The sequence below is a fragment of the Ciconia boyciana genome, chromosome 10 (genome assembly GCF_034638445.1).
Source record: "Ciconia boyciana chromosome 10, ASM3463844v1, whole genome shotgun sequence".
NCBI lineage: Eukaryota > Metazoa > Chordata > Aves > Ciconiiformes > Ciconiidae > Ciconia > Ciconia boyciana.
In genome coordinates, this window is record NC_132943.1 from 20,222,176 (window position 1) to 20,237,382 (window position 15,207).

Sequence of the window (15,207 nt, forward strand, 5' to 3'; positions counted from 1 at the left end):
TCACATTGATGAGATCCCCTGTGAGCCTTCACTTCTCCAGGCTGAACAGTCCCAGCTCTCTCAGCCTTTCCTAGTATGAGGGATGCTCCAGTCCCTGCAGTATGGCAGTCAAAGATACTCCTTTAATTCTGCATATAATCTTCTGTCATACTTTTTCTCTATTGAAATATAGGTGGGACCAAACATTAAATGCCAGGCAGCAGTTGAAGAGAGCACAAGAGAGCTCTTGTGTGTTGTGGGTCTGTTTGGGGTGTGTTGGAACTCATTTTGACTAAGGCTTTCTTGTCCTAGAATCAGTCAGACTTATTTATGAGTGGCAAGTATTCAGCATATAGAGGGAAAGATAAAGGCAGACTCTCTAGGCCGTCTCACAATTTAAGCTGGCATAAACTGAAAGAGGAATTCTGGTCCTTCCCCACATTATCTGTTTATTCCTGCCCTGTCTTGATCTCTCCCTGTGAAATGGTTTGAGAAATTGATCCACACAAAAACTAACCCAGCCAAAAATTTTAGCAGCTGAAGGTACAAAGAGGCTGGAATAAATATACTTTGTGTCGTAGACTACACATACTTAATCTCTATTTGGATCTCATGTGCATAATATAGATCTCAGGATATGTTGACATTGGCATCACTAAATGCTGAATAAAGTTCTCGAACAATTTGCATAATAAATTTTGAACTAATTACAGGGCACAAAAACCATGCCTTGGAGAGTTCACTCTAGTGGGGATTTATATTCAGAATTCAGATTTTGTCTGTCTTAGTTTGTTCTGTAGGAACAAGTGAAATTAATTCATAGTAAGTCATATATTTTGTGAAATAACCTATGTCTTTAATTTTTATCTTTCTGCCACCTAATTTTAGCACTAATCTGATACTCTTTAGCTGCAGAAATCACACTGCATAGATTTTGAATTAGGATCTCTGTCCCTCAGTAGCTGTTCCCTCTGATGGAAAGAGTAGTGTGGGATTTAGTTCTGTCACAAACATTTGACTCTCAGATTTTAATAACATCTTAATCTAGGCTAAACCTTTCTGTAATTCAACCTAGTTCTATTTCTAGAAAGAATTTAAGAATTTACTATTTCTGTGATAGTTAATTACAGAAATTAACTATTTCTATAAGCAGAAGACCGAAATATTTCCAAAGGCTTTCATCATTTAGAAAAGAATGAACAAGGTCACAGGTGGTGATAATTCTGCTCCAGCAGCTCTTGGGCTCCACATAGAATAAGGATTATTTCTGATGATTCTTCTTCTTCATACAGGAAAATTTTGCGGAGTCAGATTTGTTTGTTTGTTTGTTTGTTCTTGGCAGGATATGAAGGAGGTCCTTACAATCATTGCGAGAGAAGAGAAGCAGTGTGTGATGATGAGCTAATTCACCTTTCAATGAGATTTGAAGGCTGACAACCCTATCAAGAATTAGGATCTTTTGCTTTCAGTCATTGCCATGACACAGATTTGTGTGACTTTTTAATGTTAAAATTACTGGAGCTGCAGTGGGTCATTCTTCATCTATAATCTTACTGCAGTTTCTGCGTACATCTGAAAGGTGATCTCTGAGATATGTTACATTGCTGGGTGAGGAGGACAGAAAATTATTTTGGTTTCTTAGACTGTTGACTTCCTCATCAACAGAAAAATTTAATGTCTGTAGAAGTTGGAAGCTGACCAGATCCATGTCTTTCCAAAAATATAATGATAGTTGGAAAATTGTTAATAGCTCTTGTTTTTGAGACATTAGACCACAAAATACAACGCAGTGAGAAACTGATAAAGGATCACTTTGCAAATAGATTGACATTCTTGAAACTCTTTTTTTTTCTATGAGGTCTTCTTTTCTGTAATGCGATTAAATGTAGGCATTCATGTTTCAGTGGTCTTGTTATAGAAAATTAGCTTTACAGCTAATTGTATCTGAAGTACTTTCTGATAGGCTTATATGTCTTATGATTTCCATTATGACATATAGACAAATAGCAGTACCACTTTCCACCATGATTACATATTCCTTCTGTTTAACCAATTAATACTAGTTCTTGTTCCAAAGACTTCTAGTTTGGATGACCCTTCTGATAGTATAAGGAACTTCTCCTTGCTATTTTTGAAAACTTAATTTACTTTTCTAATTTTCTGGTTCAAAGAATATTACTGGCAATAATTCTATTGGTAGAATTGTTTTGGTCATAAGAAGTGATCACAGCAGGAGGAAGAGCAAGAATAATAAATGTAGTGGTGTCATCCAGTGACCAGTGGCCAATTTCTCACAAAAGAAGCCTTACCAAAGCAATGATGAACCTGGCCTTTATTTGATATAGTAGCACTGCTGGTTCTGAATCTTCAAGATAGGTGTGTGCTCTGCTGTACTTGCATGATCACTGTGGCCAAGACAACTTATCACAGGTGTAAAATCAACCATTTGCTTGGGTGCTTCCAGGAGAAGGTTCCATAAATTTATATACAAAAATTCCCACTTGCTCTCTCCTTTCATGGTACTGGGTAAAACCCAAAATATAAAGGAATCTATCCCACATCCAAAATTTTAATTAACATGTACATTTGGCTAAACACTTTCCAAAGCTCATCCCACTTATTTACTGCTTTGAACTCTTTTTAAAGGTAAAATAAATCAATAAAGCTATTCAGATGCACAGAAGATCCATGGAAAGAAGAGGGGGGAGGATTGTAAAAAATACATGCATAACTTAAAAAAGGATCTCAAACACCAATTATGTCATCTTTTTAGGGTAGGCATCACAGGCATGCTATTATCAGTGCTGGACTGATAACATTGGAATGAAGGGAGAAAAGAAGGCAAAGAGTTTAGGAAAAACAGAACAGGACAGTTTAAAAAATAAAAATAATACCTTTGAATCTTTGAGACTGGTGACATCTTTCATGAAACAATATACACTGTAAATAATTTTTTTGTAATTTAACTTTGCCAGTGTATATCACAGGGATATGATTTAAATTATGCTTATTCTATAGACTCAAGATTTTTATCCAGATTAAAATAAATCCCAAATCCTGTTTATCCAGTCCATGCATAATTATGAGGAACTGTTTTTATCAAAATACATTATGCAATGAAACATAATCAAAGAGATGTAGAAATGAAGCAGAGGGGAATAAATAAACAAATAAACGATGTTCTCAGCATACTTCACCAGCAAATTTTTAAAGCTAATTTTAAGTTTAGCCTTTTCAAATGAGCATGAAGTATTATCTTCTGGTTTTCAATATAAAGTGTAGGATTTTGTTTAGGAAATCAAGTTTATTCAGTCTTAGTGCAGTATTATTCCTGAGGTTAAAAGTTGGAGGTTTTTTTTCTCTTTTCCTGAATTCTTAAGTATATTACTGATGATAATTAAAAGCATCTTTTGAAACATTTTCTCTAATATTATTTATATATATATGAGTATGTGTGTATGTATACATTGCATGTACATATATATATATATAAATGTAAATTATTCATGCATTTCATATTTCAAAGGAGAAAGAGGACTGAGTGTTTGAATTTTATTCATTTTTCAGTCATGAAATGAAAAAGAAAGATATTGGATCAAATTCTGCCTTCAGATATTTGCAAAAAACTCCCAGTAAATATTGACAGGAGTCAAACGCATTTGTCTGAGGACAGTATTAGCCCTTTGGTGTGTAAATGCAAATATTTCATGCAAAATTAAGTTAATACCACATGCAAGTCCATCTCATATGCACATGGCTTATAGCCAAGAAAACTTAATTGGTGCTTGTGCTAACATGCATATATGGTTTGAACTAAGAGCATTCACGCAAAGGAAAACGCAGAATGATCAGCATGGCAACTTTGTCAGAGTGGCATTCCTACAGAGCAACTATCTAATGCAAACCAATATGCACATGACCTTTTTTGGGCAAAGAAGCATGATTTGAGTTGTGGGGTAAAACAGTGATTAATAAATGTGGTTAGATTAGCATTTCTTAATGTCTAATTTTTAGTAGCCATTTTGCCCCACATCTGATTCTACTTTGGATTATTTCCCTTTGCTATCTACCCCTTCATCATGCAAAAAGTTACAACTAAAATTAGAAAGCATTGAACAAGCTCTACACCCGACAGATAACATGGATATTCTCCACACTTTATACTGGAATTAAATTTGATATAAATACCTCCTGCTCTTACCAGTGGGTGGTGTTATTCCATGTATTTAGGTATGAAGCAGACAGGAAAGAGATAAATCTTTCATAAGTACAATATAAAACACACAACTCTTATATTATCCTTGCATTAAGTGTAATATATTCAAACTCACTTTTTAAGAAAATTAAGCGACTGTCATAAAACTTGAGGGATAGAATTGTGAACAGAATAAGAAATAAAATATAATAAAACAAGATACTAAACTTGTTTTTTTTTCACATTTTATTTAAAACAAAGCCTCCATACTGCCTCACAATCATATTGCAGAATATGGGCTGTTTAATCCATTTAGTTAGTATTTCACATTAATGACAAATCCAAGACTAATTCCAGTACACCAATTCCTGCATTATGCAAAGTTTAACCTGACAACATCCAGTTTTAGTTACTATTTCATGTGAAACAGGTGTTCTTAGTACATCCATTAGTGGTAATGAATTAGTTAAGGCGTACATGATTTCGTAATATCTTCAGAAATAATTCAATGAGCTACTTTAGGCTTAGGCTGCACCTACCTGCAGCTTAAGGGCCTGATCCTGCAAAGTGCTGAGTACCCCACAATCCCATTGCCAGCAGAGGGAATTAGAGCCAGTCAGTGCCACGCAGGATGAAGCTACTGATGCTGCCTTCCACTGCAGTAATCCCCAGCAGAGGTTTATACAACTATCCTTGTCCTGCACTGGGCATAATATCCCTCTGGAGGGGACACTCATGGAAGCGGAAGGTGAAGCCCAATATATTTAATTTGCTGTCTTACTTTTAAGATCTGCTTTACTTAATGGTAACCATAAAGTCAAGCTGTCAGTGATTCAGCTTTATAAAAGCTTTTAATCAAGACCATTGTTTCTGCTTACTGCACAAGAGTGTACCACACTGGCAGTCATTCACAAACATATGTGTAGATACCACATGGAAGCTGTTTGAATTTCTGTCAAAATTCTAGAGATTGATTTCTAGTTAAATTGTTACGAAAATGTATAGATTTTCTTGTTCTTGCCAACTTTATGGACAGCTCTGCAAAGCCTCTAATCTATAACTCAGAATAGCTCTGGAAAGCATCCCTCTAGAGACACAGATTCACAGATCCTTAAGATGCACAATGCTCTCAGTGTCTTCAAATCTATGTCAACTTTTCAGAAAAAATGTTGCTGTCTCCAGAAAATAAGCCAGAAAGATAGATGCTTACTTTTGCTCATTAACAGATTGTTATTCCTTTTTAGCTGGCCACATAATATATTTTCTATAAGGAGCGTTTACAGATTTTTTTATAAAGAACAGAAAATATGAGTGTTATACCTTGTCAATTCCTAGAAATGACATTCTGTGGATTGCTAAGTGGTTAGTAGTACTGTGTTGACTTTCAGTGCAGAATTATGTGGTTGTGAATGCAAGCGAACTACTGTTCAGACTATCATATGATTAGAATATTTCACTCTGAAAAGAGCAGCTAAGCCACCTGCCTGCTCCTCTCTTCCACCCACCCCCAGTACACCTGTTCCAGATGGTTACACGATAGGATTTTGAAAAAGAATTGATCTCCACAGGTTTTATAGAAGAGTAACTCTGTACATACCAACAAAGGTACTCTTGTTTGATACTGGAAGTGGAAAATCAGGCCAAAGAACAAAAAAATTTCTGGAACAGCTATGTCTGAAATAAGAAACCTATGTTTTTCTTTTTCTTGTCTTAAGCTTACAATAGCCAACTGCAGTTCTCAAGCTTTCCAATGCACAGTGAGAGTTCAGATTTCTGATATAGTTTGTAATAATCTGGGCAGTTAAATGTTTGGATGCCAAACTTGTAATGGCTTGGTTTTCAATAAATGCTGTATATCCACCTTCTTAAGCTTGTACTTTTACAGCTCATAAATAATGAAGACATACAATCTCTTTCTAAATTCTCATGCATTTATCTATTCCTCAGCTTCCGTGCCTGAAAAACAGAACAACATACCATGTTCATGTCAATGCCATTGGTGTATGTCCACGCATGCTGGAAGTATTCCTCAAGTCGCTGCCGCAGAGGGTTGGGGATTTGATGAAAGCGTATAAACTCCTTTACTCGCAGCATCTGCATGTGATACCGTGCAGTTCCCGAGTAGAGTCTTTGGATTATTGCAGATACGTTTCCAAAAATACTAGCGTACATTAATGCTGGATTAAGTAGAAACAAAACTTACTTAAGTCATATCATTGGGTTTTGGAGATGATGCAACAGTTCTTATAATGTACTTTGTATGTAAAACAGCTCAGATGAGACTAGTAACATTTTCAGAGATGTGGAATTGATTTACCTGAAGTTTTTTATTGATTTGATTGTATCAGTACCAACTCAGTTAGCAGATGAGGCTTAAATATTAAATCATAATCAAGTTGGTAATATTTATCTTTGGAGATTTGTAGTCCTGAATTTAGTGTTGTAAGTTAGGTTCATTTAATTTTATGGACTTCGGTAGAACTAAGAACTAGGAACTAAGGTTAAGTACAAGTTAAGAACAAAGGGCAGAGTTAAGAAGGTACGCATACATTTATAGGTTCAGGGTTTAAATCAACAAATAAAATATAATTATGATTATCGAAAAATGATAAGCTATAGTTTCCTAAATCCATTAAAAAATCAGCTTCCTACCCTACACAGGATATGCTTACAGATACTGATACACAACACAAAACTTCTGACAGTTTGTGTAACAGATTTTGAGTAGTCAGGCAACTTGACTAATTCCTGACACTGCATGAGTTACAACATATTTTTGCATATAACATTGCTTTCTCTGGAAATTTGCCCTTCTGACTGCATGCTTATAATCTTAGCTTAGACTGTTAAGTCATTTGCTCAAACACTGAGAAAAAAAAAAATAATTAATAAGATAAAACTACTCACAGCCAATCAACATGACACAGATGGAAAAGATTTTCTCTGAGTTGGTGTTTGGAGACACATTTCCAAATCCTACACTTGTCAGACTGCTGAAGGTAAAATAAAGTGCTGTAACATATTTGTCCTTGATGGATGGTCCAGAGCTTGCATCACTCTTATTGTAATGCTTTCCTAATTGTTCTCCTAAAGAATCCAACCAGCCAATCTTGTGAGCCAAGTAAGGTCTTTCTACATTTCCAATGGCATACCAGATGCAAGCAAGCCAGTGTGCAATTAGTGCAAATATGCACATAAGGAGCATCAGAACTGCAGCACCATATTCTGAATATCTGTCCAATTTCCGTGCTACCCTCACCAAACGCAGCAGTCTAGCTGTCTTCAGAAGACCTATTAATGTTGTTGTCTGTAGAAATAAGATATAAATAGAAATGGATTTTCTTTGTTAGCAAATGTACTTTCATGAATAGTCAGCATGAATAAACCAGTGCAAATTCCATTATTTTGGGGAATCAACAAAACCAGTAGATTAACCAATTTCAATGTAATCTTAATTTAATTTTCTTTAAACTATCAAATTTATTATAAAAACAGTGAAGAAAACAATAAGAAATGCACATTTTAAATTAAGATATATTGAAGTTGCCATTATCTGCTGAATACTCTTTAATTTTGAATATTATTCTTGATCTGGACTCTTCAATCCACCCTAATGGACTTAAATGATCCATTAGATTCATGATGTTTTGGCATGCTAAAGTCTGTAAGTTATTGGAACTACTCTCATAATTATATGACTGGCCTTGTAGGTAATAAATATTTATGATGTTTGAACAAAGCTGTATGACTATGTTTGATCCTAACTTAAAGAACCTTGCAGTGCTCTGGCACACATTTTCTAGAAGAGAGAAGGAACAGGGTAGAAATGTCCCAAAGAGTAAGTATCTTATTCTGCAAATATTCTTCCTGTTTGTAATGATCAGAACACTGTACACAGGTAAAAGAAGATGAACCACTGTGAATAGCAAATCATGGAAAAGTTACTGTTGCCGGACTCCAGATTAATCTTCTTTTTGCATCTTTCATCCTGAAGCTTGCAGGTGTAGTAAGCCACTAATAAAAGTACTATACCATAAAAAAAAAAAAAGGGTCAGTTATAAACCAGGAATATATTCCAAGCTTTTTAGTGCAGACCTGCACTGTGATTCATTGTAGCCTCTTTAAGGCTCTGATCTTTTTAAAGAAATCTAAAGTTTATTAATGCATATTTACAATTTTCAATCAGTAAATTGTTTTCATACTTGTTAATTCCTTGTAAAAGAGATTGGCAACATTGTAAATAGTAACTACTCAATTGCCAAAAGAACTCAGCTACCTTTTTCCCTCCATTAAGTCTGACCATATATTGAAGTATTCAGTCAATGTCAAGACTGAATAAGTTTTTAATAAGTTTTTTCTTCCTTTTTTTAACCTGCATGTATATTACATAACACTTAACTGGAAAAGTTTTCCGAGGCTTACAAAACACTCTGATGGTAGTACGTGTCACATTAAAGCTTTCTTTCAACAAGTACTAGACTAGTTTTTATGTTTTATTAAATCCTTGCATTTACCGTATTTCTGAGTAAAATCCCAAAGCCCTTGGAACAAAAAAAGAGGCTTTCTCGGCCACATTTGTCAGTGGACAGCTCAATATATTGTTTGTATTTTCTGAGTAAATAAGCAAGAGGATAATGTAGGGTAACACTCCTTGGTTCAACTTAACATCACAGAGAATAATTTCAGGGCAAATTCCTCATTGCCACATACAGAAGGCTGTTTCATTGATTGTGACCTCAACAGTCTGAAAGACCATATCCTTCAAAAAGCTATACCTGGGCTGAGCGTCAGCATGTGAATATTGCCATTAGGTACTTTTTTTTTTTGTAAGATAGATCAGGCTTAAATATTTATGATCCCTTATGGAAAAGAGCAATCTTAAGAAAAGCTAACATTTGTTCTTAGTGGGGTGTTGGAACCATTCTATTACAGATGTAGTAATATCTCTACACCATGCAAGAGGCAACATATTCTTACAGTGCCCCTTAAACAGATAAGAAGGTAGACTGCGAATCCAAAATATGTCAACAGTCTTCCACCTCATTCTTAAGATAAGACTTGCTAATATTACACATCCTCAGTATCAATTCCGTGCTTAGATACTGCATCAGTGTGAGTTCTGGAGTATACTGGAGGTGTGTAATACAAGCAATCTGCATTTCTTCAGGGTGAAATAAGCATCAGTGAGACTAGATATGCTTTAAACCATCAAGAAACTCATCCTGAGTTTGAATTTTCTTTAACACAGTGGAGAGGCTTTGACACTAAAATACAGCTGGCAGTAGAGGTGGAAAGCACGACCCATAGGTTTTGGTGTGCCTTGACATGCTGTTCACTTCTCAGTGTATATGTAGCCTTCACACAGCAACAGTCCACCTCCTATGTGTCACTTGGCCAGGAACATTAGTACTTGGTGTCAGAACTATGCCTTGTGCAATGTAATTTCCTTGGTGTGCTGGAATACTTTGGTCAGCACGGCACCCAAGGAGGCAGAGGTCCTACTCTGTGTTAGTTGGTGGGTGTCAGTTACCCACCTTATCCTATCTGGTGCCAACAATTAACGTCTGCAAATAGTAATCTGATAGATGCTACTCTTTTCTCTGAATTGCTTGCTGCTCTGTTTTCATCATACCTAGCTTTGTCAGCTGGACTACAAGTTCAAGAGCTGCTGGATACCCACATCAGGATTTTTTTTTTCTTTTCAGTAGCAACATTTACTGTGAGCCAGCAGCACATAGGAATCTCATAGCTACTGAAACTATGAATCCAGATTGATAGAAGATGGATAGAGGATAATTTTCCCCCACTATAGTATATTCAGTGCAAACAGCGTTCCAGCGTTCCAGTTTAGGCACTCAACTGTTTGCCTAAACTGGAATTCATTAGGACCTTAGCACATCTTTAAGTACTTTCAGAATCTAAAATACCTACAAGACATTGAAGAAATCTTTTTTAATTGGTAAGATTTATTAAAAAGATAAAGGTCTTAAGGTAATACCCATTTTAAATAGTTCCTGCCAAAACAGACATTCTATTTCCCCAAATTTACTTTTTCATTACAAATAAACAAAATTATAGAGAAAAGTAAAAAAGATCAGCTCGGATTTCTCCACTGCACTATTTATTCCAATCTGCCTATCTAACATTTTGTTAACCGGTATAGCCAGGAGTTCATGGATACTACATTTTCTAAGTATAGGTCACTTAATTTATTTTACAAAATCCTTATATATCACAAGGGGGTATCCTTAACTCTGATTAGTCTTCTTGTTTAACAGTGAGATTAGTTTATAACCTCAGTCTCTCAAACCCTGATGCTGAAATGACCACAGCAGGGGGCTAGTTTGACAGACAGCAATTGATTACAGCATGATTTGAAAGAGGAGGGCATCAGTCTATGTGATTGCAGAGGTATCATTCAGAAGTTATTATTGTATCAGACTGGAAGAGGGAGCTGGTATCACCTAATTAATTATCTGCATAAATGGTGTTCTGCCTGTGCAAAAAGCCATTTAGGACTCATGACTTTCTCACTGATGGCCAAATCATTAGGTTTCCTCTAGATTTTTGTGGTTTTTTTTTTTTTCTCTTTCTTCATAACATCCATTATCATTAATGTATAAATCTATAACGTCATCTCTTATTTGTCTCTTTTTTAAACCAAATAACCTGCTGAAATGTATGGGTAGCTCAAACTGTCTCTTCCAATGTGCATTAATGTGCACTTGCTTACACAGTATTTCATCTGCTAGGGTCCTTTCCAGCTTCCTGGACATTACTGTAATGTCCACAGTTTCTCAATCATTTCCTGTCACCTACATTTTATGTTAAAACCGCCATCAACCTTCTACCTTTTTGGCAGCCTGTAAATAAGTCTATTAAATATGAGTGCTATAGCATCAAGCATAGTTAACTCCTTTCTCTCTCTTGGAAAAATCTCTAATATATGCCAGAATTTCACCTTTCAGTCTATGCTCCATTACCTTAATAGCCTCTTCTGAGCACTGTGTCATTGTTGAAGATCTTTATGCTGTATGCATCACGATACTGAAATTGTTAGTACAAAAAGCAATTAAACAAAAACATTTCAACTAACCCAAACTTCTTATTTATAGCAGCGTACTGCTACTTCAACTGATGTTGATAAAGGACTGCCAAAATGATCTACAAATAACTGCCTGCTCAAGCAGTGCTGGGGTTCCACTTTGCTTCATCTTGAAAAACAATCAAGGGAAGAAAAAGTTGATATTAAATGCTTCTCTGATATTAGCCAGCCACCTAAATAATTTCCAGAGACTCTACCCTAATGCTGCATTTTCCTGGACTGTACTCAGTCCACAGAGTGGCTAATGCAAAGGCAGACTGCCTGTACGATCAGCTATGCAGTCTTCAGTGTAAAAAGCCCTGAAATTCACTGGAATAGGTTTTCCAAGTAAATTGCTAAACTGAGCACAGGAAACTATATTAGTCTCTTCTTGAGATGTTTTCTGAGCTTGATTTTCAAATATAATTTAATTTGGAAGGGGGTAAAGTACTGAGTCTATCAGCAGAGATGCAGTCAGGACTATTAGGTTCAATCTCTAATTCTAGAAATGTAGGATTCTTCTTTTCAGTTTGCTTTAACAGATACACTATGTAATGGAGTGAAGTGAAGACATCAAAACTAAGAGAACAAGAGTACTTTGATTTATATGTCTTCATTTTAGCCAAAATCCATCTATTTTCTTGATTTATGGCTACGAATAGAAGACACATTTGCTCTTACATTTTGTGAGTATGCTGGATATATACATCATGATGTATTTATTTTTGTTTAAATTTGCAAAAGCAAAAGCCTTCATGGTTTTCTGCATATTTCAGCTGAGTGTTCTCTCTGGCCTCAATTTAATAAAACTATAAGTATGAAGATTTTCTTGCTGAAGCTGTTACCATCACTTGTCTGTATGGTTTATTGAAGTAGGTTCTAGATTAAAGGGAAGAAATTCTGATTATCTATATATCCATCTGATTTTTCCCTACAACGAACCTGTCTTTGAAGTGAAAAGCTTACCAATACATTAAAAAGCACATTATTTTAAATGCATATATCTAAAAATATCTAGTAATCTTAAGCAGCATTCCACTTGTACATGCACATCATCTATGTGTGTGCTTTAAGGAGCTGTGCCACTGCAACTATTATTTGTTTAAAATCCAACCCAGACTCCTCAGCTGAGCAGACTGATTAAAAATAAACTACCAAAAGAATAGAAAGTAAAAAGTCTGTCTACTCATTATTTTTATCTTCCTAAGTATCAGGGATGTCACTTAACATTTAAAATACACAAAAAAGAGAGAATGGTTTACTACCAGCCATAATCATTTTGTGTTGAGTCTGCTTAAACAGAAAAAAAAAATTAAAATTATATTAGATCTGTATTTTAGAAATTGGAAAGTTAACTGTCTTACTCTGCTGCTTTCCTATGGTTGACAAAGTCTGTCTCAAATATAAGCATTCAGATAGTGCTGCATGTGGTATTTGGATTATTATCTCCTGCCCTTTCTAGACTTGGTTTGATATCAAGGTGTTTTAAAGCTGGGTGAGCACACATGGAGCTCTCTTTGGAGCTTATGTTGTTTAATAAAAAGTCTGTTCAATACAATTGTTCGTAGGGGATCTTATTTGAAGAATCTCTAGATAACAAAAAAGAGCTATTTCATAAAAACGATAACCCTTATGACTGAAAAAATTCTATTAAATGAAAAATGCTTCATTCTAACAGTTTTATGTTTGCTTCTTCTTGCTAAACTATCAAAAAGGGATCATTGGGGAAATAGTATAGTTACCAACGTAGGAAGCAAAGCTGCAGTAAGCATCAGCTTAAAAAAAAGTGATTGACATATTCAATACCATGAATGAGAGAGAGAAGTCACGATGGCATGATGAACTGGTCATAATCTGTATAGTTTCATTGCTGCTTAGGTAAACAAACTAGTTTTTCCAGATAGTGAAACTGTTCAATTACTAGGTTTCGAGAGAATAAAGAATTAATTTACTTATATCTGCAATACTGAAAAAGTCATTACATGGTCCAATAATTTCTGTTCCAGGTTCCACACTTTTGTATTTGTGTACTTACCTGCCAGAATGCGCTTCTTTGCTAGGAATCTGTAACATTATCTTATGTTAAAGTTATCCCTTTATCATCACTTTAGCACCTGGCACTTTACTCTTAAGGATGTCTGTAACAGGGGAGGTGTGGAAGAATGTTGTTCAGGGTCAAATCCAAAGAGCACTCCTTCAATGAACTTTGGAATTTGTCCCTGTTGTAATACTTGATGTTCCACATTTCCAATCACTGAACATAATTTTTGGCAGTGATGAGTGCTCAGTGATCAGAAAGGGATGTAGACCACACCTGAAGGGGAATGATGTGGTCCAAGTTAGAAGTAATGCCATTGTCAAAACATTTGTCTTTCATGTGTCTGTGTTATCAAAACCACAGAAAAAAATCTGCAGAAACACTGAGACCTACCACAGATAATGAATGGAAAAGGTGATCAAAGTTTCTCTTGAATCTCTGAGCTTTTTAATCATCTTCTGAATAGAAAAGTTTTCTTTTGGTAAGAGAACTATTAACATGTTCCCTCTGTCCTTTATGTTACTCTCTCTCTTCTTATTGTGTTCCTTTAACAAAATTTATTTTTACTGCATGCTATTACCTACATGTTTCTCCAGATTCCTCATTTACCTTGAGTGTGTACGCTCGTGTTCAAATTAGTAGGAATATTGCTATTGATTAGGAATGTTACTATTGATTTCTATGAGTGCTGAATTAGACCACATTATTATAATGATTTTTCAGAAGTACAGGAGACAGGAAAACATTTTCATTACATAAAATTTAAGAAAATGAGTTTAAGAAAAGCATGACTGATATTAATCCTACTTCCGAAATTTTTAAGACTGATTATGTTCACAAGACTCTGAAGGTGCATGTAGGTATGTGCCAGTTGTTTTATACTGACCCTTAAAGGTATAGTTAATTAAGTTTACATATACATTGTGAGGATAGCTAGGGTATGTTAGAATTCAGATCAGGCTTTTGGGGTGGACATAAAAATATTTGCTGTCACAGCAAATGACTTTAATAAAAAGGAATTAATTTTAAAATGAAATGTTTTTGCATTCTCTGTATCGTGACACAGCGTCATACAATCAGATCAGTAAATTTTTATGCTAAAGGTTGCTGATTAATTTGTAGTTTTCACCTTTCTCTTCTCAATTAATGAGATGCACATATGGTCCACAAAACTGTTTCCCTTATGGCAATATGTGCAAAATGGTAATTTTAAGAAATGGATTTGTGTCCTTTGAAAAGTGAATGGTCCATGTTTTGCTTGGTTTGCTGCTTTTTTCTTTTAAACTGCTACATTGTATGCATGACAAAAAAACCCAATTCTCTACTTGTCAGTTCACTTTTCATCAAAAAATATGTTATAACTTTAGCCCTTCTTAAATTAAATAAAATTCTTTGGCAGGAGGCAGAACTGGGTCAGGCATCCAGAACATAGCATATGTTTTATACACCTTTGGGCAATTTTTGGATGCAAATATTGAACATTTTTTTAACCTATTGTACAGATAGGGTGAGGACATTAGTCATGTCTAGCAAGGTTAACCCCATATAATCATTTTCTTTCTTTTTGTAGTCCATAATCTTGATAAAATAGGCAACAGCCAAATCTTTTTGTTAACTGGTGTAGTTTACACAACAACTAATCTGTTTTACACTGAGTAAACATCTGATCTAAAGATTTTGAACAGAGAAAATTTATATTTTTTACAGAGCAAGCAGCAAATCAAAGGAGCAGTTCTTAAATAAAAGTATTTGAACAAATCCTTCATACATGATATATTTATTTCATTATTTGTAAAGATAGTATCAAATATGGTATAATTGAAAAATACTAGCTGAATTGTTAACTTGTTCTCCTGTCAATGAAAGCTAATATTCTATGTTATTCTACTAAGGAAGATTTAATTTTAGTTT

The 15,207-nt window shown here is 35.0% G+C and overlaps 1 protein-coding gene across 1 annotated transcript in view; it reads right to left on the reverse strand.

Moving 5' to 3' along the window:
• Nucleotides 1–15,207, reverse strand: part of KCNH7 (potassium voltage-gated channel subfamily H member 7) — a 237,926-nt gene that overhangs the window by 34,084 nt on the left and 188,635 nt on the right. Inside the window, exons 8-9 of the mRNA XM_072874303.1 lie at nt 7,082–7,481; nt 6,152–6,351 (exon numbers count right to left, since the gene is read on the reverse strand). Of these exons, the coding sequence (XP_072730404.1) occupies nt 6,152–6,351; nt 7,082–7,481 (600 nt within the window). The remainder of the gene's footprint in view (nt 1–6,151; nt 6,352–7,081; nt 7,482–15,207) is intronic.